Source organism: Capra hircus, chromosome 11 (genome assembly GCF_001704415.2).
Source record: "Capra hircus breed San Clemente chromosome 11, ASM170441v1, whole genome shotgun sequence".
NCBI classification, from domain to species: Eukaryota; Metazoa; Chordata; class Mammalia; order Artiodactyla; family Bovidae; genus Capra; species Capra hircus.
In genome coordinates this window covers 48,925,953-48,951,140 of record NC_030818.1, presented here as the reverse complement: position 1 = coordinate 48,951,140, position 25,188 = coordinate 48,925,953, and the positions used below count along the sequence as shown (strand labels likewise).

Here is a 25,188-nt window from a genome sequence, read left to right as displayed (position 1 = left end):
AATAAGATCTGACAGAGTGCTTAGGGTTGATTTCATTCTTTAACAATTGGGGATCAGATACTGAGGACATTAAAAAAAGTTGTGTTTTTTTTTTAAAGTGAGAGACTTCTCTAGCCCTGCAGTGGTTGACTCTTCGCTTTCACTGCAGGGGACGCAGCTCCAGCCCTGTTGGGAAACTAAGAGCCTGTATGCTGCGTGTGCGGGCCAAAAAAAAAATAATAATGATAAAAATTTTTAAAAAGGAGACGGCTGCCCTTTCTACATCCGGAAACCTAGGAAGGCTGCCTGATCTTCTCTTGTTCCTAAGTTAGAAGAAATGTGGTGCCGGGGAACCCTGTCGCTTTAAGCCTAAGCCCCGGCTCCGGAGGAGACTGGGAGGGCAGCGCAGGGTGCCTGCCTACCTGGAGAACCTGAGCGAGGTGTGGCTGGAGCCGCTGGGATGCGAGGTGGACGGGGGCGGGCTGAAAGTTGGACAAGCAGGAAGTGAACCGACGGCCGCCTGGGAGGAAACCGAGTAGTCAACGAGTTCAGCTGCCGGGAGGCCCGAGCCGCTTGGAAACATGGTGAGAAAGCTGGAAACGAAGAAGGGGTCGGGGATTACCCAAAGAAAGTTGGTTGGCAAAGTCGAAGGGCTGGGCCAGTGGCTGCCAGAGAGGTCTCTTCTTTGACAGCTTGGAGGCAAATAGGTCTGAGCTGCCTGCGTGGGTGTTCCTGCTCTTTCTCTGCTCCCTCCTTCTCCTGACCCCTGAGCTGATCTGGAGTGGGCTTCGGTGCTTCGGGTGGCTGGAACCTAATTCATCTCCTCCTCCAGCCGCTGCCGGCCTGCGGGTTTTGTGACATTCCTGGGCTGTGCCTGTGCGGTTCCGAAGGCAGAGCCCAGCCTATCGGCTGGAATCCCCCTCTGCTTCTCACTTTATCCCTGTACCGAAACCCAAAGAATTTGTCTCTCTACTGAGTCCAAGGAATCTGCCACCCCAGGGGAAGAGAGCTGAGGGTTTGTAAAAGACTCAGAAATTGGTTCTCTGTGATTATCTATCAATAGTTTCGACCCCCACCCCTGATCTATTTCTGGAATTCGAGTGGGTCAGGGAGGGAGGAGCTTAACAGTGTTTTTCCCTCCCTGTTCAAAAACCTTATCATGAAGCCTGGGGACGAGGCTATAGCCTGGGAGGACTTGCCCTCCATTTCCCCCAACGCCAAGGCTGTCTGTTTTCTTTTTATACTTGCCTGAGCAGGCCATGGCCTGGTGCTTGCGCGTGGTGCTAAGTGGTGGGGAAAGCAGAAGTTTGTGGCCCAACTGTTCTCTCTCCTGGGGCCTTGGGAGGGACTTGGAGCCTGGTTGCCACAGCCAGGCTGCCTGGAAGGCCGGAGCAGCTCTCCAGCCACTGTCTGAGAGGGAGGGTGGCCTTGGTGAGGGTGGTCTGCGCCCAGCACAGGCATTTTTAATGAGGACCCCTGGGACCTGGGAATTTCGTACATAGTGGTGGAGCTGTGCATTGGGAAGTACTGGCTCAGCTGTCTCCTCTGACCCTCTCTGAGGAACAAGGAAGCAGTGGAGAGGGGTTTGATGTTACTTCTTGTTCTGTCAAGGGCCCTGAGAATCCACAAAGAAGTTGGGTCCTGTCTGTCTGCTACCATGGATGGCTCTCACCATCTGGGGCTTATAAAGGCATTTGGTTTTGATTACGCGGTTCTACAGAAAAACATTTTCTTTGCAAACAGTTCAAGCATTGCAAAAAGCTAAAGTCCACCTCAGGCCTCCCCCTCCTCTGGCCTCTGAGGCTGGGTCTCAGTCCCTCCAGCTCTTGGCCTAATTAACCCGTTGTGTGGCTGTCCAGGAGGCCAGTGGCGGTGGAGGAGATGACCGTGTGCGGAACCTCAGGGATGAAGTGGAAGGGGTCAAGAATATCATGACCCAGAATGTGGAGCGGATCCTGGCCCGGGGAGAGAACTTGGACCACCTTCGCAACAAGACAGAGGATCTGGAAGCCACAGTGAGATGACAGGGAGCCCCTCACCCTACCCCCTGGGGACCCCCCCACCCCCCACTCACTCCCAGGGGATGAGAGGAAGAGGAGGAAGGAAGATTACTGGGGGTGTGGTGATCATGATGGCAGAGTGAAGGAGGGAAGTCTGTCTTTTCATGTGTGCTGGGAATTGACGTGAGCTGAGTCCCACTTCTGATTCTGCTGTACTCCACTGATTGGAATTGGGTTTAAGGACAGATTTGGGAGTGTGGGGGTGGATCCATGGAGGCATTTTCTGAGACAGACGGCTCAGTCAGCCTGTGCTTTGTCAAGTTTCTCTCCTATGAAACTGACTTTCCCTTTGAAGGCTGCCCTTGACTCTCATTTGGATCTGGCCATCCCAGGGCAAAAATATTGGCCCTGGAACATCCTCTTAGGGCCGCTGGCCTTCCCCAAGGTTTTTAGGCAGGCGGTGAAAAACTGTTAGAGTCTTGCTGAGCCAGCTTTAAAAAGAAGCTGGGAAGAGCAGTAAAAGTCTTTGATCCCAGACTCTTCTGCTAGCTGAAGGCTAGAATAATATCTCCCACACATCTAGCTAGATATTCTCCTGTCTCTCCAGCTAGAGGCCAAAGCCAGCTGCTCAGGGAAGGAGTGACTCTAAAGTTCAGCAGAGGTCTGGAGCCTAAGATTCCATGTCCACAGGGAGAGACTGGCATGGCTTTTGGAGTCCTGCGTGTAATCTTGAGTGTTGCTCGTTTAACTTCTGGAGACTTAGTGTTTCTGTCCTCAGCCCGATCTGGGGAGCAGGGCCCAAGGAGACAATTTTTGCAACTCATGCTGGGAGAAGGAAGGACACTTGCCCTCAGCTCCAGCCCCTGTACTGCCCTGACCCTCTCCTCTGGCTTCGGCAGTCCTCATGGGGTCAGAAGCCATAGAACCAGGAAGATATGTGCCCCCTGGAGCCTGCGCCCCCTCAGCCCGATTGTCTGCCCTCCTAAGGGCAGGTTGTGCTGCCCTTGTCACAAGCCTGGGTGGAAGCATGTTTTAAAAGCCCAATGTGGAGGGCAGGGCAAGGCAGGGGTGAGAAAAGAAGGGGGAGGGCAGGGGGACCAGAGGGAGCCCCACGAATTCTAAATTTGAACTTGGCCCACCAGATGGTTCTGAAGGTACATTTGTCAAGATAGGAGGATATAAGCTGTCTTACTTAGCAATCTGTTACCTCCACTTAGCACTTCAATATTTAGATGGATGGCATGTGGGTCTCTGTCTGCCTTATCCCCAACAGTCAGAGCACTTCAAGACGACGTCACAGAAGGTGGCTCGGAAGTTCTGGTGGAAGAACGTGAAGATGATTGTCCTCATCTGTGTGATTGTTTTTATCATCGTCCTCTTCATCGTGCTTTTTGCCACCGGCGCCATCCCAACTTAGGGAACCCCTCCCTCCCTGCCCTCCTCCTCGGCCACCACCTCCCGTGGTGCATGCCAAGGGGGGCCCTCTCTCCTGTCCTTCTTCATGTGGAATGCTGCTCGGTCCTGCTGCCCTGCATTCTGAAGCCCCCTGTCTACCCCAGGGAACACCTTGGTCTCCAGAAAGAGAGAGCTGGACTGTGGCTGCATTTCAGGGGTCCTCAGAGTTGGTTGGAGAGACCCAGAGGGCCTAGCACATGGCTGGAAAACTGATGGAACTGAGGGTGGCCAGTGGGCAATAAAGACCGTTTGGTATCCCTACGCGTGTGAGGTCCTTTCTCCCTTTCCACTGTGCCTTTGGCCCTTCTATTTCGTTTCTTCCCAGGACACTCTCTGGCAGAACTCTCCCATTGGAGGCCCACGCTATTGGAGGGGTAGAGAGCATAGGATTGGAGAAGAAAGATGGAAACTGTTTTTTATCGCCCCTCGTTCCATCATGGGTCTCAAGAGCAGGAAGTTTCTGGAACTCTTGGAGTATGGAAAATTCAAGGCCTTCCCAGCATTTTAGGGTGGTATATAAGACTCCTAAGTGTCCTCTCTGGGTCTTGCCATTGTCTTTCATTCTTTTTCTTTTTTTGAAAATTTTTGGCTATGCTGAGTCTTCATTGCTGAGTGGGCTTTTCTCTAGTTGTGGCAAGCAAGGGCTATGCTATAGTTGCAGTGTGCGAGTTTCTCATTCCAGTGGCTTCTCTTGTTGCGGAGTATGGGCTCTAGGGCCTTTGGGCTTCAGTAGTTGCGGCTCCTGGGCGCTAGAGCACAGGCTCGATAGTTGTGACACACAAACTAAGTTGTTCTGTGGCATGTGGGATCTTCCTGGCTCAGGGATTGAGCCTGTGTCTCCAGCATTGGCAGGTGGATTCTTTACCACCAAGCCACCAGGCAAGCCCCTTGCCATTTTTTTAAATTACTTTTTGCAGGAAATGTTAGCTGAGACATGCAGTGTTCCTAGGCAGACTATTTAGAAATCTAAATCCTCCCCTCCTCCCACCCCACCATCGTTGGCATCTCTCTTCCATGGCCCTGTTGTAGTCTGGAAGGGAGGGGTGGGGGAGGGTGGAGGAACTAAATTGCTCTTCCTTCTCCTGTGGTTCTGCAAGTTCTATTTGTCTTTTGTCTGCCACTGTCCTTCTGGAACTTAGCAGAGCCTCTGGGTCTTAGCAGTCCTGAGGGAGTGAGCATCTCTCACCGTGTCGCGTGGCTGGACACAGTCAGTGTCACAGGACAGGGCCTGTGGCTTTCCTTCCCCTCCTGGACAATGGACCTCTCTGTCTTTGGGCCTCCCTCCTCCCCACCAGGTCCCACCATCACTGTTACTCTTTCCAGTGCCCAGTGCATCTTAGTTTGGGGGGAGGGTTCTTGTCATCTCTCTGCCCTGTCTGGGGGAAGAAGTCTGGAAGGGGCAGGGTTGGGAGACAGGACTGGGGACTAGTACTGGCCAATGCAGTTCTAGAAGCATACTCTGAAAACTAGGAAGGGAGGAAAGCACCGAAGAGCCCTTGGGGGGTCACTCTTGGTCACCATCATGTCCATCCTCTCCCTGCTTGGTCCACTCCTAGACTCAAAGTCCAAGCAACTGGGGTGAGTGGGACCTAGACTTTCCAGGGTGAGGGTGGGGTCTGTGCTCACAGGGGCCTCAACCTGGGAGAGGGAAGTCAACACCCTCTTCCTCAAGAGGGGCCACATTTGAGATGTTGGGTTGGTACGAGACCGGGTAGAGAACTGGTTAGTGTTGGCTTCTGTGCAGCAGTGAAAGGAGGGGGTGAAGATGGACAGATTCAGCTCAGGAAGGCTCTGGACAGACAGACACGCCAGCCTCCCTCATCTTCCAACTGAGGAAGCTGGTCCTATCAGGGCAGGGCTGCCATGGCCCATGCGGTGAAGAGGAAATAAAGAAAAAGCTAGGGCTAGCACCTTCCCCACTGGAGTGTGTCTTATTGAGGTGAAATTCACAAAACATACAATCAACCCTTTTCAAATGTACAATCTGAGCTTGCCTGGTGGTTCAGATGGTAAAGAATTTGCCTGCAATGCAGGAAACCTGGGTTTGATCAGTGGTCAGGAAGATCCCCTGGAGAAAGGAATAGCTAACCACTCTGGTATTCTGGCCTGGAGAATCCCACAGACAAAGGAGCTTGGTGAGCTACAGCCCATGGGGTCGCAAAGAATCAGACACAGACTGTGTAACTATCACACACACAAATGTACAATCCAGTGTCAGGCAGTGCATTCATGATATTTATTGTGAATAAACTTTATTCAGTTTCAGAACTTTGGAGGGGTGGGGGTCGGTTTTTGGTTATGGGTGAGTTGCAGCAACACTGGCCAGGCTCTTCACTGCGTCTGCAGTCCCCTAGCGCAGCGCGGGACAATGGCGCTCCGTCGAGCGCCTGCCTGTTGAATGAACAAATGATGCCTGTCCAGATGAACTCCAGGTGAACTCGTCTGCCTGATTTGGATGCAGTTCCAGAGAGGATCCGCTGAGCCCGCGTTCGCGAGCCCACTCCACTGCGACTGTTTCATACACAGGACTCCTGAGGTGTAGATCTGGCACCAAGCTGATTAGCTGGAGACCCCACTTCACGAGGCTGGGGAATCCTCCCGAGCCGGGCGCCGCCAGCACCGCGAGAGGCGCTGTGTCCGGATCCCGGGAGCCATCGCCGGCAGCTTTCGATTTGGCCGGGTTTCGGTTGCTGCTCAGAGGAGGCGCGCCCCCCGCCCGCTCCGGGCAGGCCCCGCCCCGCCCTCCGCTTCCTCCCGGGCCCCTGGCACTGCGGCCACTCGGGCAGAAGAGCCGGAGCGGGCGAGGCGGCTGCGGCGATGGTGAGGGCCCGGAGCGGGGCAGGGGGCAGAGGGCGAGCGTGGGGGTGCTGGGCGGCAGTCCGAAGTCCAAGGGCGGGGGCATCCTTCGCGACCCGCGCCCGTTCCCCGGCGAGGTGACGACGGCCGGCCGGGAGCCAGGACCCGTCCGGACCCTTCGCTCCCCGCGCGCATCCCGGGAGGGAAAAAGTACGGAACTTGCCGGTCCTGGCTGCCCCTCGCCGTGTGAGTGAGCGGGACTTGCCGGAGCCGAGCAGTTACGCACCGGCTTTCTTCGGAGTGAGACTCTGTGCTGAGGTCCTGGTGGCGGCCACTTACACGCTCTGTGACCCCGGGGCAAGTCACTTAGCCTCCCTGAACCTCCTTTTCCGCATGGTGAAGTGGGGTCAGCAGTACCTGCCTGGCTGGGTCCTTAGGAGGTTGAAGGAGATACAATGGCAGAGATCTGTCTGGCGCTCAGAACCTGCTTCTGAGAAGTGGTGGGTAATATGATGACCTCTGCAGCCCTTCCTGGGGCGGTGAGGAGCCAAGTCTGGCCCAGGAGTTGGAAACCTGAGCAGATGGGGTGGTAGAGGCCAGGCCAGCCCTGTGACAGGGTGTTGGAGGGCAAACTCCTTCTCCTGGGGAAAGAGAAAGGAAGATGTTTACAATAAAATTTCCACTGAAGTTATCAGTGGGGCATAGCTTGACTCCCGTCTAAGCCTTACCTAAGGACACATTCTTGAGTTGAGTCATCCCCTACTCGGTGCTGTAGACTCTGGCCTCTGTCCCTGCTTGTCATTTCCAAGGCAAAGGTGTTAGAAGCAGGTGGTGTGAGTCGCTTCTCCCCTTCCCTGGAACTAAGGGAAGTTGTGTCCAGCAGGAAGCAGGCTTAGTGCTTTAAAATTCTGCCATGCAGGGACTTCCCTGGTGGACTCTGACCTCCCAATGCAGGGGGCATAGATTCGATCCCTGGTCAAGGAACTAAGATCCTTGCATGGTGCAGCAAAAAAAAAAAAAAAAAAGATCCTGCCATGGAGAAGCAGCAGAGATGTGATGGATGTGGTCTGGCTGGGGGTTGAGATGCCAAGATGGCCTCATCTCCAGGGAACTGGAGGCAGGAAGAGGAAGCCGGGCAGGAAGGTAGCGATGAGCTCTAAGGCTGGGCCAGGAAACCGAGGGAGGCCTGGAGAATGGGATAGAGCCTGGAGCCCATTTTCCAGCATGCAGAGCAAGAAATCAGGCAGGGTTAGGATGGGCTTGCAGCTGGCCCTTAGTACTTGGTGAGAAGAGGAAACTCCTGAAATGAAGGCTGAGGATGGGATCATTTATTGGGGAGTACTGGAAAACTCTGGGACTCTCACAGGTTCATCTCAGGCAAATAGTGGATCTGAGCCTGAGATTTGATCTCTCTCCCAACCATCTCCTGGCCCCTTCCTGTCTGTGTTTTCTCTCACTCCTGCCCCTTTGTCCACCCCTAGCATTTTCCCTTTCTTCTTCCCATCTGGTCCTTCCCTACCTGGTCCTTCTTCTTCTTCTTCTTTTTTTAAAATGTTTATTTATTTATTTTCGCTGCTCTGGGTCTTTGTTGCGGTGCTCAGGCTTTTCTTTAATTGGGGAGAGCAGGGGCTACTCTCTAGTTGTGGTGCACAGGCTTCTCATTGTGGTAGCTTCTCGTTGCGGAGCACAGGCTGTAGGGTGTGTGGGGTTCAGTAGTTGTGGTGCATGGGCTTGGTTGCTCTGAGGCACGAGGAATCCTCCCAGAGCAGGGATTGAATCCGTGTCTCAACCACTGGACCACTAGGGAAGTCCTTTTCTTTGCTGATTCATTCAGTTAACAAGGGTTTCTTGGGCATTTCCTTTGCTAGTCATGGTGACGGGTACAGGGAATAGGGTAGGAACAAAATACTGATGGGAAAGGTAGAAACTGAGTGGGGAATGACTTGATTTATTCATCTTGTAGATGGTCCTCACTTATGCACTGTGCAAACCATTTGGGTTTTTGAGCCACAGGCCTTCCTTATTTGCACATAAATTGAGTTGGCAGCATCAAAAGGTCTGGTGGGTCTTTAGCCAGTCAGCTAAAGCATTTGACCTCCCTTTAGCACCATCCAGTTTAACACAAGGGTTAAGAATGTGATCCTTGAAGACTAATTCGGTTCAACTCCCAGATTTTCTGTTCACTGACTCTGTGATCTTGGCTGGGTGATTTAACCCCTCTGAGCCTCGGTTTCTTATAAAACTGAGATAAGGGTACTTTTCTCAGTGTATTGTTGTGAGGCTTTAATGAGATAAAGTGAGCAGTCAGCTAGCAGCTCAGTGCTTAGCTCAGAGTATGTGCCCATTGATTGGGAGCTGTTATTACTGTCAAGATGTAAAACATTCTCAACAGCCTGCAAGGCCTGATGGAAATGCACTAGATGTAAGTTATCAAAGGCCCATGTAAAGTTCTATATATAGGTTAGAAACAATTATGTGCACAAGTTGGCCATAGGGAAGAGCTTGCTTGGCTGTGTATTTTCTAAAAATATTTGAGTTTTATTAAAAAAATTTTTTTAGATTCATTTATTTATTTTATTTTATTATTTATTAAAAAAACTTTTTTTGAGCATGGTGGGTCTTTGTTGCTTCACGCAGGCTACTCTCTGGTTGCGGCGCGCGGGCTTCTCATTGTGGTGGCTTCTCTAGGCGTGTGGGCTTCAGTAGTTGTGGCTAAGAGGATTTATTAACCACAAGTATTGTGTGGTTCCTGGGATCTGACAGCTTAAAAAAAAATACTAGGGAAAATTGGGCTATAGCAATATATGAAGTGTTAGTCCCTCAGCTGTGTCTGACTCCTTGAGACCCTATGGACTATATCCCACCAGGCTCCTCTGTCATGGAATTCTTCAGGTAAGAATACTGGAGTGGGTTGCCATTCCCTTCTCCAGGAGATCTTATAGCAATAATAATGGCTGTTATTTATTGAGCATTCAGGAATTGTGCTAGGCATTTTATTTCTCATACATCACATGCCTTAGCTAATGTGGGAGATGTTACCACTTTATAGATGAGAAAGTGGAGGGTCAGAAAGATCATGTCCCCAGTCTTTAGTCGCTCAGCTGTTGAGCAGCAGAGGCAGGATTTGAAGGTGCTGGGGGCTATAATGCAGGGTGCATCTCTTAAGCTGTGAGCTCAGCTGTGAACTGACCCAGGAAGGAGTTGATACCCCAGGTCACTACCTGGGTGGGTCTCTCTAAGGATGACAATGGTGACAGCTGGCCTAGTGTTTCATAAGCACTAACCAGGAAAAAAGGGCAGACAGGAACATTTGAACGGGAGGTTTTTTGAGAGCTTTGTCTTTCCGAGGAACCAGCTGTTCTGGCCAGAAAAACCTGAGGGGAGAGTTGAGAAATGAAGGAGGCATGTTCTGCACACAGGAAAACGGTCTGTCGATTTCCTGTGTAACTACCACCCTTTGTCCCTCAACCCCCACCCCTTCCCCCACTCTCGGAGGTGCCTCTCACCCTTCCTTCCTCTCTCACTCACCCTTCCTCTCTCCCCTTCCACCCTCCCCCAGCCTCCGGACATCTCCACATACCCTTGCTGATGGCACTTCTACATGCCTTCTAGTGGCTTCTGGCCTGAGTTATCTCACTTTCGTCCATGCCAGTCTACCACCAACACAGAAATTCTCCTCCAGGCTCAGAAACCTACACTAGTTTTAGGTCCATCCGTCTCTCCCTTTTCGAGAGCGTCCTTGTTTTATTTGGCTTCCTCACACTGCATGTGAAATTCTAGTTCCCAGACTAGGGATCAAACCTGTGTCCCCTGCAGTGGAAGCGTCAAGTCTAAACCACTAAACTACCAGGGAAGTCCCACTTCTTCTTTACTTGGTGCTGCTTTCTCAGGCCCCATCCTGCCCCTCCACCCTTACTACCTCTGTCTGGAGTATGTTTCTGTCTGAGTGTGGCAGAAGTGTCCAAGCTCTACCTTACCTGGTCCATCTCGGTTCTCAGGAAATCACTTGTCTGTCAGCAACTCCAACACTCCCTATTTGTATCTCATGGTGTGAAGTGATCGCTCTCCTCTGATTGTACCATATACATCTCTTTCCCCCAGCCTATAGCCATCTTTACAAGAACAGCCCCAACTCATTCGGAAAATATTTTCCATGCATCCACTGTGTGCCAAGTGTTATGCTGAGTTCTGTGCGGCAGGAAGCCTGCCCTCTGGTCTCTTATCTCCTTTTAAATCCCACAGTTTTTTATTTTAATCACTGCTGGCAGAGACTCATGCATATAGTGTCCTTTCTGCTCTGCTTGAGAGAGGCCAAGGAGGCCCAGAGACTTGAACCTTGGGCCTGTGTGTTCCCTGGAGTGAATGTGTTCTTTTAGGCCTGGGCCCATCTAGGCTCCAGACAGGCCTGGCTTTGCCGTTGGAGAATGGAGAGTGCAGCTTGCAGTGGGAGGCACAGCCAGCTCCCTAGAAGAATGTGACCCAACATCACCCCATGCTGGAGAATAAGATAACAACAGCTGTAGCATTTAGAGTAGGAAAAAAAAAATGACATGCAGTGTTCCAGTTTCTAGCAGTGGTTCTCATTTTTTTTTAATAGTTTTAATTTATTCATGTCTTTTTCTTTTTTTTATTTATTCATTTATTTTTCTTTCGGCTGCACTGGGTCTTCGTTGCTGTGTGTGGGCTTTCTCTAGTTGCCAAGAGTTGGGGCTACTCTTGAGCTGTGGTGCGCGGGCTTCTCAATGCAGTGTCTTGTCTTGTTGCGGAGCACAGGCTCTGGGGCACGTGGGCTTCAGCACTTACGGCTCATGGGCTCTAGAGCGCAGGCTCAGGAGTTGCCCCGGGGCATATGGGATCTTCTTGGACCAGGGATTGAACTCATGTCTGCTGCGCTGGCAATCAGATCCTTTACCAGTGAACCACAAGGGAAGCCCTGGTTCTCGTTTTTGAATCCTTCCCAGATTTTTGTCTTGGACTATTTGAATGTAGGCATGCCTTGGACTATTTGAATGTGAGAGACTCCAAGTAACAGAGTGTAAGTCACTCAATTGTGTCCGACTCTTTGCGACCCCATGGACTGTACAGTCCATGGAATTCTCTAGGCCAGAATACTGGAGTGGGTAACCATTCCCTTCTCCAGGGGATCTTCCCAACCCAGGGATCGAACCCAGGTCTCCTGCATTGCAGGCAGATTCTTTACCAGCTGAGCCACCAGGGAAGCCCAAGTAACGGAGACTTGCTGATTATTCATATAGTTGTAATAATAGTGGTGATGGTGGTTGACTCAGGAAAAGATAGAGATGAGTACAACTTCCCAGCTTTCTTCATGATATTTCCTCGTTCCCCAACTATGGCTTCCCCCAGTCCGAATGTACCCTTCTATTGTGGTTTGCTGGCCCCCCTTTCGAAACAGGCTTTTCTAGCTCATGAGTAAATATTGACCTACTTGGGTTACAGATGCCTGCCCCCTCGAAACTCCTGCTGGGTTAGAGAAATACACTGGGGTAACAAACTTGAACATCAGTTGCATTTGGATAAGTTATAATTGGCCCACTCACTGACTCCCTGTGATGGTCAGCATTGTGCGCTGGCCTCCTGGGTCCCCAGGCTGGTGGCAGACAAAGGCAGGGCACTGGCCCCTGCCCCCCCCAGGAGCTTGTGGTCCAGTTGGGGAGAGAGGACTCATATACTGGGAATGCTTGGAGGTTATGTGCAAGGCAGCTGCGAGGATCCTGTATAGGGATTCTTGCCTGAGTAGGAGGTGGCCCTCTGTGACCAGCAGATCCCTTTCCTTTTTCTGGTTTTAAGTGGAATTCAGTCAAATGCTGAAACGTCTGCTGCAGACAATGGGCAATATAGTCTGGCAGGAAAGTGAGCTTGGCCCATGCTCTGTGGGGAGGAGATGAGAACAGGGTTGGGCTCTGGGGGACTGGGCTGGGAGAGTTGCTGTGGTTTGTTAATCTGCTGGGATTCATCTCATCCTGGCAGTGTGTCTCTGGACTCCAGCCTCCTGCCATGGGTCTCTCCCGGTGCATGTATCTGAAGCCCAGTTTCTACCTTGCTTGTGACGCATGCTTTCTTCCTCTTCCTGACCTCTCCTCCAGCCTGGACCCTGAATCTCCCTTCCCAGTCCTCTGAAATGAACCACGTTCTTTTGTCAGATGAGGCTGCTGCCCCGGCTGGGAAATCCAAGAGCTGAATCCCAAAGAAGACCTCGGCTATAGCTGAAAAGCTGGAGGTCAGAGGCCAGGAAGGCCAAGGCTCCCAGGCAGACAGGGAGTCAACTCTGAGCATTGATGCAGGAGCAGGGTCAGGCCAGGAGGCAGAACTGGCCTGACCAGTCAGAGGCTGGGGCAGGGAGGAAGGGAGATCTAATCTGAGTGTGTGTCTATGGGGTTAGGCAGAGGCTATATGAGATGTGGTGGTCCAAAATGACCTCTCTGGCTCTGTGGGCTGGATCTCCTCCCTGTCTGGCTGTGGCCAAGTATCTCAGTTGCTTGTTCTTCGGTGCCTCTTTAGGCCAGTGGAAAACCCCAAGGCAGGTGCACACTGAGTTGAGGCCATCCTGAACAGGTGGGGCTTCCCTGATGGCTCAGACAGTAAAAAATCTGCCAGCAGTACAGGAGACTCAGGTTCAACCCCTGGGTGGGGAAGATCCCCTGGAAAAGGGAATGGCAACCCATCCCAGTATTCTTGCCTGGAGAATTCCATGGACAGAGGAGCCTGGTGGTCTGTAGTCCACGGGGTCACAAAGAGTCAGACACGACTGAGTGACTTTCACTTCACTTCACTTCGAACACGTGAGCCGAGTGTCTGCTTTGTGGGAGGGTGGGCAGGTCCTGGGAAGGTCTCATCCTGGGGCACCTTAGACGAAGCTGAGATGCTGGAAGTCAAGGCTGACCTAGGACCTGCCTTGATGGGCATGGGGGGGGGAGCCAAAGGCGAGCCATACTCCCCAAGAGACCAGCCCTTCATTCAGCACATATCAGACCCTTATGTGAATAATGCCGTTAAAATGCTGTTCCCCTTACTCATACACTGCACACACACACACACACACACACACACACATTAGGGGCAAGGAGGCCTCTGAATCTCATGGCCAAATGAGGGCCACATGGGGGCATCACGTAGCCCTGACCTTGGGCTTGGTGCCCAGGCAGGGAAAGAGTTGGAGCGATGCCAGCGGCAGGCGGATGAGGTGACAGAAATCATGCTCAACAACTTCGACAAGGTCCTGGAGCGTGACGGGAAGCTGGCGGAGCTGGAGCAGCGTTCAGACCAACTCCTGGACATGGTGTGAGGCCTGGGGAAGCAGAGAGGGAGAGGGAGAGGCTAGAAGGGACCCTCAGAGGGAGCACTCAGACTGTGCCCCGGGGCTCTCCCAGCCATGGGTGGGGCCTGACGCTTACCCAAAGGCCGGTGTGGGTTTCTTGAGGGCCCCCTAGCCCAGCTGGCAATGGGTGGGGAGGCCTTGTGAAGGATGAAGGCCTTGGTTTGAAGCTGTGGATTGTCCTAAAAAGTTGAAGACTGGCCTTGTTAACTGGGAGTGAACCCGCAGGGCTGTGAGTCGAGGGCTACACCAGTGTCTAGACCAGGAGTTAGGCTGGGAGGGTCCCAAGACAGGCTTTGTAGAGAAAGGGAGCTGACAGGTTGGGGAGGCTGAGCAAGGAGATAAGGAGACCCTTTGTGGGGATGGGGTTGGTAGAAGCTGGTCTGGGGCTCTGGGGAAACCCCTAACTCCCACCCTGTGTCTGGGGGGTGTCTGCAGAGCTCAGCCTTCAGCAAGACAACCAAGACTCTGGCCCAGAAGAAGCGCTGGGAGAATGCCCGGTGCCGGATCTACGTGGGGCTGGCAGCGGGCGTTGCCCTGCTCATCCTCCTGATTGTGTTGCTGGTCATCCTTCTCCCACAAAGCAGCAAGGGCGGCAGCGCCCCACAGGTCCAGGATGCAGGCCCTGCCTCGGGGCCTGGGGAATGACCCAGCAGGGCCTGGAAAGAGGCTGAAGAGCCACATTGGCCAGTTCTGGTCTTCAGAGAACCCTGGAGTTTGCTCCCCTCTGAGCCACCCCAGTGAGCATGGAGGGCAGCTTCAATGCGTGCACCTTGGTTACTTCCTGTCATACCACAGACTGGCCCTTGAGGGCAACCTGCTGCACTGGCCATGCCAAGCCAGCCCCCACCTGGAGCTTAGTAAAAACCACTGTTTGGGTAAAAACTGGTGTATGTGTATGTGTGTTTGAGGGCTTCCCAGGTGGTGCGGTAAAGAGCCCGCCACGCAATGCAGGAGACAAAAGAGATGCAGGTTTGATCCCAGGGTTGGGAAGAATTCCTGGAGGAGGGCACAGAAACCCACTCCAGTATTCTTGCCTGGAGAATCTCATGGACAGAGGAGCCTGGCGGGCTACAGTCCATGGGGTCACAGAGTCAGATATGACTGAAGCGACTTACATGTGTGTGTTTGAAGATCCTCAGATTGGTTCATCCTGCTCTGCCTCCACCCCCATGGCTGCTTATAAAATAGAAAGTTCCAAAGGACTTCAGCCCTGGAAGATGACATCTTCTTCTCCCTTCCCCATTGATCCAGTCTTACAGACAGATCCCTCTAGGGTGCAGGTGTAAAGATACAACAGCCCCCAAACCAGAACCTTCAACTGGTGCCCTTTAAGTCTGTCTTCCTGAGGATGAAATCTGTTATTCTTCTGAGTTTGGGGCTGTTCAGAGGACCCATAGGATGACAAAGAGGAAGGCACTCCCGTGATCTTTATCTCACAAGGCTCTCACCTTCAGGGAGGCTCTTCCCCCTTGGGTACCTCCTCTAGTTTCTGCCCCCAAGTTCTTCCTCAGGCTCTACACCAGATTACAGATTCGGCATGCCTGTATTTCCAGTTGTTCAGTTGTGTCTGACTCTTTGCTACCTCATGGACTCTAGCTAGGCTCTTCGGTCCATGGGATTTTTTTCCCCGAAAGAATACTGGAGTGTGTTGCCGTTCCCTACACCAGGGGATCTTTTCCCAACCCAGGGATTGAACCCAAGTTCCCTGCATCTCCTACATTGGCAGGCGGATTCTCTACCACTGGGAAGCCCATACAGATGTAGCAGGTGGCAGGAAAAGGGAAGGGCTTTTTTCTATGTGATGCTGTAAGGTGCAGAGTCACAAAGGATGGCCTGGAGTTTGCCCTGTGGGAAAGAGCTTTTCAAAGCTCTAGGACTTCACAGGGCTAGGGAGGCAGTGTCTTCGGGACACCAGGAAAGAGCATTGGGTAAAGGCCAAGTAAGAAGGAAAGGTCCTACCAAGAACTGGGAAGCAAGGCAGCCACTGCTTGAGCTACTTAACTGCATCTCAAACTCAAGTGTAGGTGGGAAGAGGAACTCAGGGTCACGTGTGTAACAGAAGCAGTTCCTTGTTAGGGGGACTGAGGGCTACTGACAAAGAAACAAGAACAGACCCTCCAGTTGTGTGGAGCTGTACCCTCACGGAGCATGTTACTTCCGCTAGGCTCACCACCATCAGCCTTTCCTGGGAAAGATGGAGGGAAGCCCTGGGTATTGTACTTAGGTCTGCAACACTGCTTAGAGGTCCTGTGGAATTGGACTTGGGTTCTTACATATGTAAAAAGCAATAATGATACTTCTTGTTGTTCAGTCACTAAGCTGTATCCAACTCTTTGCGACCCCATGGACTGCAGCATGCCAGGCCCCACAGTCCTCCACTGTCTCCCAGTGTTTGCCCAAATACATGTTCACTGAGTTGGTGATGCTATCTAACCATCTCATCCTCTGCCACCCTCTTCTCTTCCTCCTGCCTTCAATCTTTCCTAGCATCAGTCTCTTCCAATGAGTCAGCTCTTTGAATCAGGAGGCCAAAGTATTGGAGCTTCAGCAACCAGTCCTTCCAATGAATATTCAGGGTTGATTTCCTTTAGAACTGACTGGTTTGATCTCCTTGCAGTCCAAGGGACTCTCAAGAGTCTTCTCCAGCACCACAATTCAAAAGCATCAGTTCTTTGGCACTCAGCCTTCTTTAAGGTCCAACTCTCATAGCCATCAGAGAAGGCAATGGCAGCCCATTCGTGTTCTTGCCTGGAGAATCCCAGGGACGGGGGAGCCTGGTGGGCTGCCGTCTGTGGGGTCACACAGAGTTGGACACGACTGAAGCGACTTAGCAGCAGCAGCAGCTCATAGCCATACACGACTACTAGAAAAACCATAGCTTTGACTATAATGATACTAGCTCCTGGATAATTGTGAGGAGTATTTATATTTATACCCTGTGTACAACATAAATGGAATGATTCTAGTTGCCAAATAAATGATAGCTAGCAGCCAAATCATTTAGCACACACACACACACACACACACACACACAGGCCTAGATCAGTTAAATTTGATCTTTGAGACTAAACAACAGTTGTGTGGAGTTTTTTGTTGTTGTTTTCCCCCTAAAGCTGCAACCTCTCCTTTCTTCCTCCAAGAGATTCCTGGTTGCCAGAGATGCAAACTACTTATTAAATTCAAGCCACTAATTTTACAGAAGCTAGGGGAAACGCTGAGCAATGGGCTAAAAGATCACACAGACATATAGTTCCCTGAGCTGGTAAGGCCTCTATTCGGGTGGGGGAGTTTACCCCACCTTTTATTATTGTGCCTAACACAGCAGAACTGAATAGGAAAGTTTTATTTGTTTTGTGGAAGTCGAGGTGGCGTCAACTGTCTAGTCCTGAACCGACTAGAGCGCAGCGGGTGCTGAACCGCCCGGCGAGGATGCGGCAGAGCAGCGAAAAGCCCCGACTCCAGGCTTCCCCAGGCTCGCAGAACCCTGACCCCTGAGTCAACGCCGCCCTCTTTCTGAGAGGCCTGTAAGATCTGACCTGCCGAGATCCTCTGAGCCGCAGAGCGGATGGAGGACCCCTATAGCTCAAACACTTGGCTTCTCAAGATTATGCGATCCGCTCACGTCTCCCAGAAACCTACCCTAGACCGAGGGGTCCAAGAGGACCGTTTTCTGACCCACCTCGGTCCCTGCCATTGGCTTTAGCCCTTGGTCACCTGACTTATTCGAGCCAATGAGAGGTGACAAAATGAATACTTCCTCTTCCTATGTGGCGAAAGAGCCACTGTGCCCGCCTCTTGGAGACTCTGATTGGTTGCCCTCCCTCAACTCGCTAGTTTATTGGCCAGCGCCGCGAGACTGAGGTACGGCCGGGTCTGAGGGCTGTGTCAGACAGCCCGGCTGCCATGGCGTCCTATTTTGATGAACACGACTGCGAGCCGTTGGATCGTGAACGGGATCCCCGAACAAACATGCTGCTGGAGCTTGCAAGGTGGGTGTGCGGGGCTGGGAGGTAGGGCCCACACAGCAGGTGTCTGGGCTGAGGCTGGCTGGAGAACGCGGATTATGTGGGGCAGCAGTTTCTGGGTAAAACGGATAAATAATCTGCGAGTTAATTCCGCAGTGAGATTCGGGGGGAAGTCGATAATTTCGGTCGTCCTTGGACGGACTAGAGCAAGGGAATTCTGGAAAAAACGATCTGGAGTGTGGAAGAGGGGGTGTCCGAACTGGAGGGCAGTGGGCTTTAGGAGGTACTGAAGTAGGCGGGTCATGGGAGCAGGGGCCATGTGACTGTGAGTAGGTATATCCGTTAGGCACTTCAAGCACGGAAGCTACACTGCCACTTGGAATTTGGCTTTATCGGGTCATTCCTGAGTGGCCCAAATAATTTCTCTCTCTCGTGTGAAACTGGAATAAATAACCTGCATTCTTGGGGTTGTCTGATGGCCTGGGGTTGTCTGATAGCCGCTGTAAGCCATTTCCCACTGTGCTTTTTATCTAGAGCAATACTGAGGGGTAGCTATTAGTATGACTAGTTGGGCAGAGTATTTGTCTGTTAATGTTTAGTGGATTATGGGGGCAAAGATTCTTTGGTTCTGACCTTGCATCCTTCTTCCCAGGTCCCTTTTCAATAGGATGGACTTTGAAGACTTGGGATTGGTAGTGGATTGGGATCACCACCTGCCTCCACCCGCTGCCAAGACTGCAGTTGAGAACCTTCCCAGGACAGTCATCGGGGGCTCTCAGGCTGGTGAGAACACTAAGTCCTTCCACTAATTCTTTGGGGCAGGTCTGCCAGACTGACCAACTCTGGAAGCCAGATTACAGTCTGGCCCTTCAGTTTTCCAGGTCAGGCTGGGGCAAGTGTGTCCTTCAGGAGTGGGAGCTGGGAGGTAGGGCCTGTGGCAGCTCTCCTGATTAGCACTCCCTCCTCAAGAGCTCAAGTGCCCCGTGTGTCTTTTGGAATTTGAGGAGGCGGAGACCGCCATTGAGATGCCTTGCCATCACCTCTTCCATTCCAACTGCATTCTGCCCTGGCTGAGCAAGGTACTGTTTCCTTTCTCCCAGCCCTCACCCTGCCTTGGGCCTAGTCCTCAAGCCTCCTCTTTCTGTTGATGGACCTTTGGGGTGGGGTGTGGGATCAGAGATGGGAGAGGGGTAAGGGTAGGGAATTGGGAGCTGGGGATGGTTGTTTTGAGCTTATGAAAACCAGACGGGCTGGTACACTGCACTGCTTTTCTCAGACCAATTCCTGCCCTCTGTGCCGCCATGAGCTGCCCACTGATGATGACACTTATGAGGAGCACAAGCGAGATAAGGTAGGGGGCTGGGCAAGTGGAGGGGGTGGTCACAGGGCTCCCTGAGTCCCTGTTCCTGATGCCCTCATTCCCCACCTTAGGAGGCCTGAGTAGGCTCACAGTCCATGAGTCTGGCCACCTTCCCAGTGACTGTGGTGAGGGGCAAGGGCCTTGGCAATGTTCCTGCCCAAATGTTAGGGGCCTGAAAACAGTGAGCCAGCCCCACGATGGCTGCCCTATCCCTTCACCCACAGGCCTTTGGGGATGGCCCCCGACCAGTGTGCACTCTTTGCTTCAGGCTCGCAAGCAGCAGCAGAAGCACCGCCTCGAGAACCTCCACGGCGCCATGTACACATGAGGCGGCTAGGGCTGGACACTGGTCCTCTGCAACATGTTCCTCTTGCATCTCAAGTTCTCATTAAAGGTTTCTTCACTCATCCTGCTGCTGCATTGCTCTCAGGCCTGGGAAGGGGCTCTGTACCCTCCACTGGGTCTCTACTGGGATGGGGTCCTAAGCCGTGGAAGGTCCCAGGCTGGGTATCCCTCCCTACCAAGCCTGCTGGCCTGAGGATAATAGGGCCTAGGTCAAGAACCTGGCTACCAGACCAGCCACAGCCTGGGCCTATGTGTCTGTGGTTGAAAGACAAAATGTGTCAGGCAGGGCACCTAGTAGTGACTTAAAAATGGTAACCAAAAACTAGCCAACATTTCTCCCTCCCCACTGCAATCTTTAGTCAGTGTTAGAATCCCCAGGGCTTTCTTTAGCTTCATTGCAGATTGCTTCTAACATTTTCAAGTTATTCTCTGTACCCTGTCCTCCATCATATCCCTTAAGTGTGGAATCAGTCTTCAAGCCAGACAATTGAGCAGGGTGAAAAAAAGTGAAAGTGTTAGTTGCTCAGTCATATCTGACTCTGCGACCCCATGGACTACAGCCCACCAGGTTCCTCTGTCCATGAATTCTCTAGGCAAGAATACTGGAGTGGGTAGCCATTCCCTTCTCCAGGGGATCTTTCCAGTCCGGGGATCGAACTGGGGTCTCTTGCACTGCAGGCAGATTCTTTACCATCTGAGCCACCAGGGAAGCCCCTGAGCAGGGTAGGAAGTGTGAAATAATCAGGTCAGCTCTTCAGACTGTTTAGAGGCCCAGAAAGGGCTTCAGGCCCTTCAGGGGTGCTTGGATAGCACTTGGCATCCTTTGTTCTTGGCAGCTTTGCTCTCAGTGGGCACTCAGGACCCTCCCTGTGGGCAGGGGCTTTCTCCCATCCTTTGTCCAGGGGAAGCTGTTCTACATTAAGGCCCTCTTCGTTTCTTCAGAACAGACTACAAACATGCAAATTAGAATTCTTTTAATAGATATATATATTAAAAAAAAGTACTAAAATACCCACGTGGTTCTGCTGTGTTATTTGCCCTAAAGAAAGGGGCAGAGTGAAGAATCCCAGTGCAGTTCAGTGGGCCCATAGGGGGCCTTCCCGTAGACTAAGGAGTGCTCACCACCACCCCCGAGACTGGTAGCCCTCTTGCTGTTCCCAGCCCCCAATTCCTGCAGCAGGAAACCCCAGTGGTCCAGCCTTGGCACTGAGGGAGTAGAAGGCACCTGAAGGGGTGGCTGGGTGAATGACATGTGACCTTTAAAACAAAGATAACACTGCAGTGTGGGGAGTGGGCTGTGTGGCTTGGGCAGCCTGCCAAGAGGCCCGCTCCTCTATGGCACAGGTGTGGGACGGCCCCTCCTCCAGGAGCGAGGCAGCCTGTGTCCCAACAGAATACTTTTCGCAAAATCGGGGTTTTTTGGTACAAAAGAAATGCAAAGGAGATGCGGGGAGCTGCGGAGGCAGGGCCAGCCACCCTCCCCAGACCTCAGATCATGGCGACGCTCTCAGGGCTACAGTTGAGGTGGGTGGAGGTGCTGCTGCTCCCGGAGGACTTGCAGGCCCGGCCGGGGGTGGGCTGCAGCGCGGCCACCAGTGTGTCCGAGGAGACCGCCCCAAACTCGTAGCTGAAGGTGCCGTAGAAGATGAGAATGTCAATGACGAACACCCACTCACACAGGGCTGCCCCATGCTGCAGCTGAGAGCTCTCATGGATGAAGAAGACCCCACCTGGGAGGGGGCTAAGGAAACGTCCGGGAGGAGGTATGGGAGCCTGGTGACACCCTTCCTGGATATAGGCTGGGGCAGAGGACCAAGTCTCACCTCCCAGGAGTAGGGGCAGAAGACCAGACTGGGCAGGGGTGTCTGTTCCCCCCTCCCCCCCAGCATCCTGGGTGGTAGAGGGTCTGGGCTACAGGAGGAGTTCTTGGCCACCCCATCCTGGAAGGATACTGAGGATCAGAGTGACAAAGGCGATGGTTGCCAGCACAATTCGCAGGTAGGCCACAGCCAGGTCCTGGGGGGCTGTGGCCCCGTGGTAGGAGAGGGCACAGTGCAGGCAAACGAAGAGCAGGCCGGCAGTGAAGGCCACACCAGTTCCGACATAGTGCAGAGACTTAGCATGGTCCACCTGGGCCCGGAGAGCAAGCACATATCAGCCCCTCCCCTCCACCCCTTCATCCCCCGCCCATCTCGCTGTCCCTCTAGAGGAAGCTGAAAGGCCGGCAGGCGGGCGTACCTGGAAGTTTCCCACCACCACCAGACCCGCAGCATTGGTGCAGCCTGTGATGAGCGTCGTAGTGTTGACCCACGAATGACGGCTCTGCTCCAGGAGCTGCCCATAGCGCAGGAGGCAGATCAGGGCCACTGGGGGAGGAGAGCACAGCAGGGGCCGGCTCTGGCGCCTTCTCTGGCCCCGATCCAGCCCAGCTAGCTTTCCCCAGATGCTCTGAGGGCCGGAAGAGAATGGACAGGCAGGGGGTGTTCTATACCAGGGTGGCTGTGTGGGAGTCAGCCTTGGGCCTTCATGGAATGCAAGTGAAGTGGCCCCGCTGGCCTTAGCCCTTGGTGCAGTGGGCTGCACAAAGCCAGGGCTTTCTGGGGAGTGGAGGTGAGGGTAGGCTGGACTGGGTGGGGTGGTGGTGGGGCGCCGAGGGCACAACTCACCCATGAAAGCACCCAGGTTGCCAATGAGGCTGAAGAGGCAGCTCTCAGGGGGGTACGAGCCACACTTGCTGAGAGGAGGGGGTGGGGACAGAGTGAGAGGGGCAGAAGCACTGGAAAGCCCCCCTCCTGGCCCACTTGCTCTCTCTGCCCTTATCTGCACCTGTTCCTTTGCAGGCCAGACCCTGATGGATAAAGGCCAGTGTCCCTTACAAACAAGTGGCCCCAGGCTGACCACACCTCCCCCCAAGGCAGAGTGCTGGGTGTTTGCTGGAGTTGGGAGAGCCCAGGATTGCCTAGTGGACCCCAAGGCTCCCTGGGATCCCTGAGACTGTTAAGGTCCACAGTGGGTCTGACTTCCCTTATGCCAGGGCTTAGGCTGGGCAGAGAAGTAAAGTAAGTAAGTAAAGTCACTCAGTCGTGTCCGACTCTTTGTGACCCTGTGGACTGCAGCCCACCAGGCTCCTCAGTCCATGGGATTCTCCAGGCAAGAATACTGGAGTGGTTTGCCATTTCCTTCTCCAGAGGAATCTTCCCGACCCAGGGATCGAACCCGGGTCTCCCACATTGGAGGCAGATGCTTTAACCTCTGAGCCACATCTAGGTGACTCCACTCACTAACTGAGGGAGCTGGATGTATGACATAGTGCAGTCTCAGTTTCCTTGCCTATAAAGTCGTGAAAATAGCTGCCTCAATGCTGGGAAGGTGAAATGACCTTAGGCAGGTAAAGGATTCAGTGCAGGGCCTGGCTCATCCTAATTGGTAAGCAGTGTTGGCATATGTGCTCTTAACGGAATTATTATTTCTGGGACCCAGGGATATGCCTTGGCTTGAGACACTTGGTTGGAAGTCTAGCTGGGCCTTGGGTCTCTGTGACCTGCCAGGTTTCTAGGCCTCACCTGATGAGGGGGATGTCATCCAGGGTGCAGCAGGTCTTGGGGCCCCCTTGCTTCGTGGGGTCAGGAGAGCAGGATTCGTTGTAAGACCTGGCAGGTAGGACAGAGCATAGCCTGGGGGGAAGGGGTTCCCTCAGGTCTCTGGGAGATACCCTCCCAGACCTCCCTTGGCAGGGGCAGAAGAGCCCACTTCCCAGGACCCCCGAGACAGAAGCCAAAGGGGCAAATGAGGGTGGGAAGCAGGTAGGTGGGCACGAAGCCATGCCTGGGGAGGGGGCAGGCGCTGCCAATGTCAGAGAAGAGCAGTGAGGCCCAGTGTCTCCATCTGGCTCGAGGCAGCCCCGGCCCAAGAGGGAACAGAGATGAAGGGAGCTTTAGAGTGAGGCTGTCTGCAGAGTGCGCCATACCAGTTCTCCACGGGGCACACGTGGTGGTTCATCACGGCCATGGCATACCTGTGGGAGCACAACTGTCACCCCGCCCCACGGCGCGCCCAGCCTTCCCCCTCCGACTCTTCCTTCATTCTGCCTCACTCTCCTTTCTGGGGACTTGAGTTGGGGTGGCCCTGTGGCCCGACACTACTCTAGAGAACCCACAGCCTGGTCCCAATTCTGGACGTTGCCCTGGCTAGAAGTGTGTCTGTCTGCACCACGCTGCTGGACAGCAGTGGTGCCAGCGTGTCCCAAGGGGCTGTGGGCCCAGGCGCCAGGCCAGGCTCTGGAGACAGCCAGAGTGACCCTGGGTACCACCCTGGAGCCTGCCACAGGACAAGGGGGCTTTCTGTGTGCCATCAGGCTCCTGTTGGGTCCTGGCTGGGCCCTGTCCCTCCTCACATTTTGTCCCCTTGTTGCCTTCCCCCCATCCCCCTCCGTACTCACACAGTCCATAGGCCAGTGATGGAGAATGCTGACAGGCTGACAGGAAGGAGGATCCAGGCGGTCATGAGGGAGGGAAGCCAGGGTGGTGGTGATGGGGAGGGGGGGGAGGACAAGAGGTAGCAGGAGAAGAGGGGGTGGGCCGGCAACCTTAAGATACTTCGTCAAAACCATCAGCTGCCCGGGCCTGGTGAAGAGAGACAGGTCAAAGTCCAGGGTCTAGTGACTGGCCAAAGCCGGTGCGGGGAGAAAGGTGGTCAGCACCAGACGCAGGGCTCCCTCTGCGGCTCTGAGCGCTCACGCTTGGGGCTGAGCCCCCACCACAACGTGGACACCCTCCGGCATTCACCGGGGTCCTCCGCGTTCCAGCCAGATGTTCAGACGCCGCGGGGCCCTAAGCTCTGGAAAGGAAGCCACCCTCCCTGGCCTGAGGGTCCCGGGCTGGGAGAGGGTCTGGAGTCAGGACAGTCCGGAGCGGGTCACGCCAAGAAAAGCCTGCGAGGGGGTCCGGGGCTGGGCGGAGAGGCAGCGGGGCGCAGGCAGCTACCTGAGCGCCGGCGCCGCGGGGAAGGGGCGGGTTCACGCGGTAAGCCCAGCCTGGTCCCCTGCCCGCCCGCCTGGGCACCCGCAGCCCATGGTCCGCAGCCCCCAGCACCTGTGCTTTCGCAGGTGATCTTTGGAGGTCTGGGGGAGGAAGGGGCCCCGAACGCACCTCCCCGGAGCGTCCCGCCGCCGCGTCCTGCTCGGCCCCCGCGTGGCGCCGTCCCCGGCTGCGGCCCTCGGAGCGACCCTGAATGGTTTAAAGGGCCGGGCGGCCCCGCCCCCAGCGCCCGGGGCCGAGTCGCGCCGCCCGCCGGGACTTGGAGTCCGCACCACCCTCGCCCCGGCGCCGCAGATCGAGCCGGGAACTACAGTTCCCGAGTCCCCGCACCTGCGTCATGCCGGAACGGTGGGCGGTGCCCCGACGTGGGGGGAACCTGGGATCTGTGGGCGGTGGCGTGGGATCCCAGCCGAGGAGCATCTGATGCGGAGATACCAAAAGGATAACCCCGTCTTCCCTGATCTTGTGGTGGAAGCTTCCGGAGGCGGGAAGCTCCGGGGTCTGCACCTCCTTCCAGCTGCACCTGTGATTGTCACTGCACACGTGGCTAAAGGATGCTTTCCTTTGCCGCCGCCGGGCACATTTTGCAACCTGGACTGGCCGACGGGGACTTCGGACAGCCTCCCTCCGTGTGACGCCCCTTGCCTGCCTCTGTCCAAGGCGAGGCCGGTCTGCAGAGCAGAGAGCACAAAGACCTGGCTGTTCCTTAAGAAATTCTAGCGCCCTACATTTGGCTTCTGCTTTCCTCGGACTCAGCAAAGTCTGGAGGAGAGCTACTTTCATCAGATACATTTTATTTTCAAGGGTACAAGTACACAGAGTACCGTCCAGAAGTCAGCGTCCAAAACATGTTTCCTGACTGCTGAGCACTGGCTTGAAACATCCATTCTAAGCACACCCCCATGGCCAGGGGTTA

The 25,188-nt window shown here is 54.0% G+C and overlaps 4 protein-coding genes across 5 annotated transcripts; 3 read left to right on the top strand and 1 right to left on the bottom strand.

Moving 5' to 3' along the window:
• Positions 313 to 3,695, top strand: VAMP8 (vesicle associated membrane protein 8). Its single transcript, XM_018055378.1, has 3 exons — positions 313 to 563; positions 1,839 to 1,994; positions 3,253 to 3,695. Exons 1-3 carry the CDS (start codon positions 561 to 563, stop codon positions 3,394 to 3,396), a joined length of 303 nt encoding a protein of 100 aa, XP_017910867.1. The 5' UTR covers positions 313 to 560; the 3' UTR covers positions 3,397 to 3,695.
• VAMP5 (vesicle associated membrane protein 5) lies at positions 6,133 to 14,448 on the top strand. Its single transcript, XM_018055377.1, has 3 exons — positions 6,133 to 6,254; positions 13,390 to 13,527; positions 14,002 to 14,448. Exons 1-3 carry the CDS (start codon positions 6,252 to 6,254, stop codon positions 14,209 to 14,211), a joined length of 351 nt encoding a protein of 116 aa, XP_017910866.1. The 5' UTR covers positions 6,133 to 6,251; the 3' UTR covers positions 14,212 to 14,448.
• On the top strand, positions 6,202 to 19,298 carry RNF181 (ring finger protein 181). The gene is made up of 6 exons (XM_018055375.1): positions 6,202 to 6,254; positions 17,401 to 17,555; positions 18,184 to 18,314; positions 18,501 to 18,610; positions 18,808 to 18,882; positions 19,160 to 19,298. Exons 1-6 carry the CDS (start codon positions 6,252 to 6,254, stop codon positions 19,217 to 19,219), a joined length of 534 nt encoding a protein of 177 aa, XP_017910864.1. The 5' UTR covers positions 6,202 to 6,251; the 3' UTR covers positions 19,220 to 19,298.
• TMEM150A (transmembrane protein 150A) lies at positions 19,421 to 24,498 on the bottom strand. Of its 2 annotated transcripts, XM_018055374.1 has the most exons (8): positions 24,384 to 24,498; positions 23,675 to 23,858; positions 23,204 to 23,251; positions 22,800 to 22,886; positions 21,903 to 21,970; positions 21,475 to 21,602; positions 21,189 to 21,366; positions 20,196 to 20,966 (listed from the first exon to the last, which is right to left on the bottom strand). In XM_018055374.1, exons 2-8 carry the CDS (start codon positions 23,737 to 23,739, stop codon positions 20,725 to 20,727), a joined length of 816 nt encoding a protein of 271 aa, XP_017910863.1. In that variant the 5' UTR covers positions 23,740 to 23,858; positions 24,384 to 24,498; the 3' UTR covers positions 20,196 to 20,724. The 2 variants fall into 2 exon arrangements, with proteins under 2 accessions (XP_013823167.1, XP_017910863.1); XM_013967713.2 differs by lacking the exon at positions 24,384 to 24,498 and having other exon boundaries at positions 19,421 to 20,966; positions 23,062 to 23,251; positions 23,675 to 23,751.

What these genes read in the sequence shown, in the direction of transcription:
- TMEM150A (XM_013967713.2), bottom strand. Translation starts at nt 23,201, where the DNA reads ATGGCGCACTCTGCAGACAGCCTCACTCTAAAGCTCCCTTCATCTCTG. An exon ending in TGGTGGTGGGAAACTTCCAG is followed by an intron (nt 21,367 to 21,474) that starts GTACGCCCGCCT and finishes CTCCGGGCCCAG; the next exon opens with GTGGACCATGCTAAGTCTCT. An exon ending in CTTTGTCACTCTGATCCTCA is followed by an intron (nt 20,967 to 21,188) that starts GTATCCTTCCAG and finishes GCCCCCTCCCAG; the next exon opens with GTGGGGTCTTCTTCATCCAT.
- VAMP5 (XM_018055377.1), top strand. An exon ending in CAGACCAACTCCTGGACATG is followed by an intron (nt 13,528 to 14,001) that starts GTGTGAGGCCTG and finishes GGGTGTCTGCAG; the next exon opens with AGCTCAGCCTTCAGCAAGAC.
- VAMP8 (XM_018055378.1), top strand. An exon ending in CAGAGGATCTGGAAGCCACA is followed by an intron (nt 1,995 to 3,252) that starts GTGAGATGACAG and finishes TATCCCCAACAG; the next exon opens with TCAGAGCACTTCAAGACGAC.
- RNF181 (XM_018055375.1), top strand. An exon ending in ATGCTGCTGGAGCTTGCAAG is followed by an intron (nt 17,556 to 18,183) that starts GTGGGTGTGCGG and finishes CCTTCTTCCCAG; the next exon opens with GTCCCTTTTCAATAGGATGG. An exon ending in AGGAGCACAAGCGAGATAAG is followed by an intron (nt 18,883 to 19,159) that starts GTAGGGGGCTGG and finishes TCTTTGCTTCAG; the next exon opens with GCTCGCAAGCAGCAGCAGAA.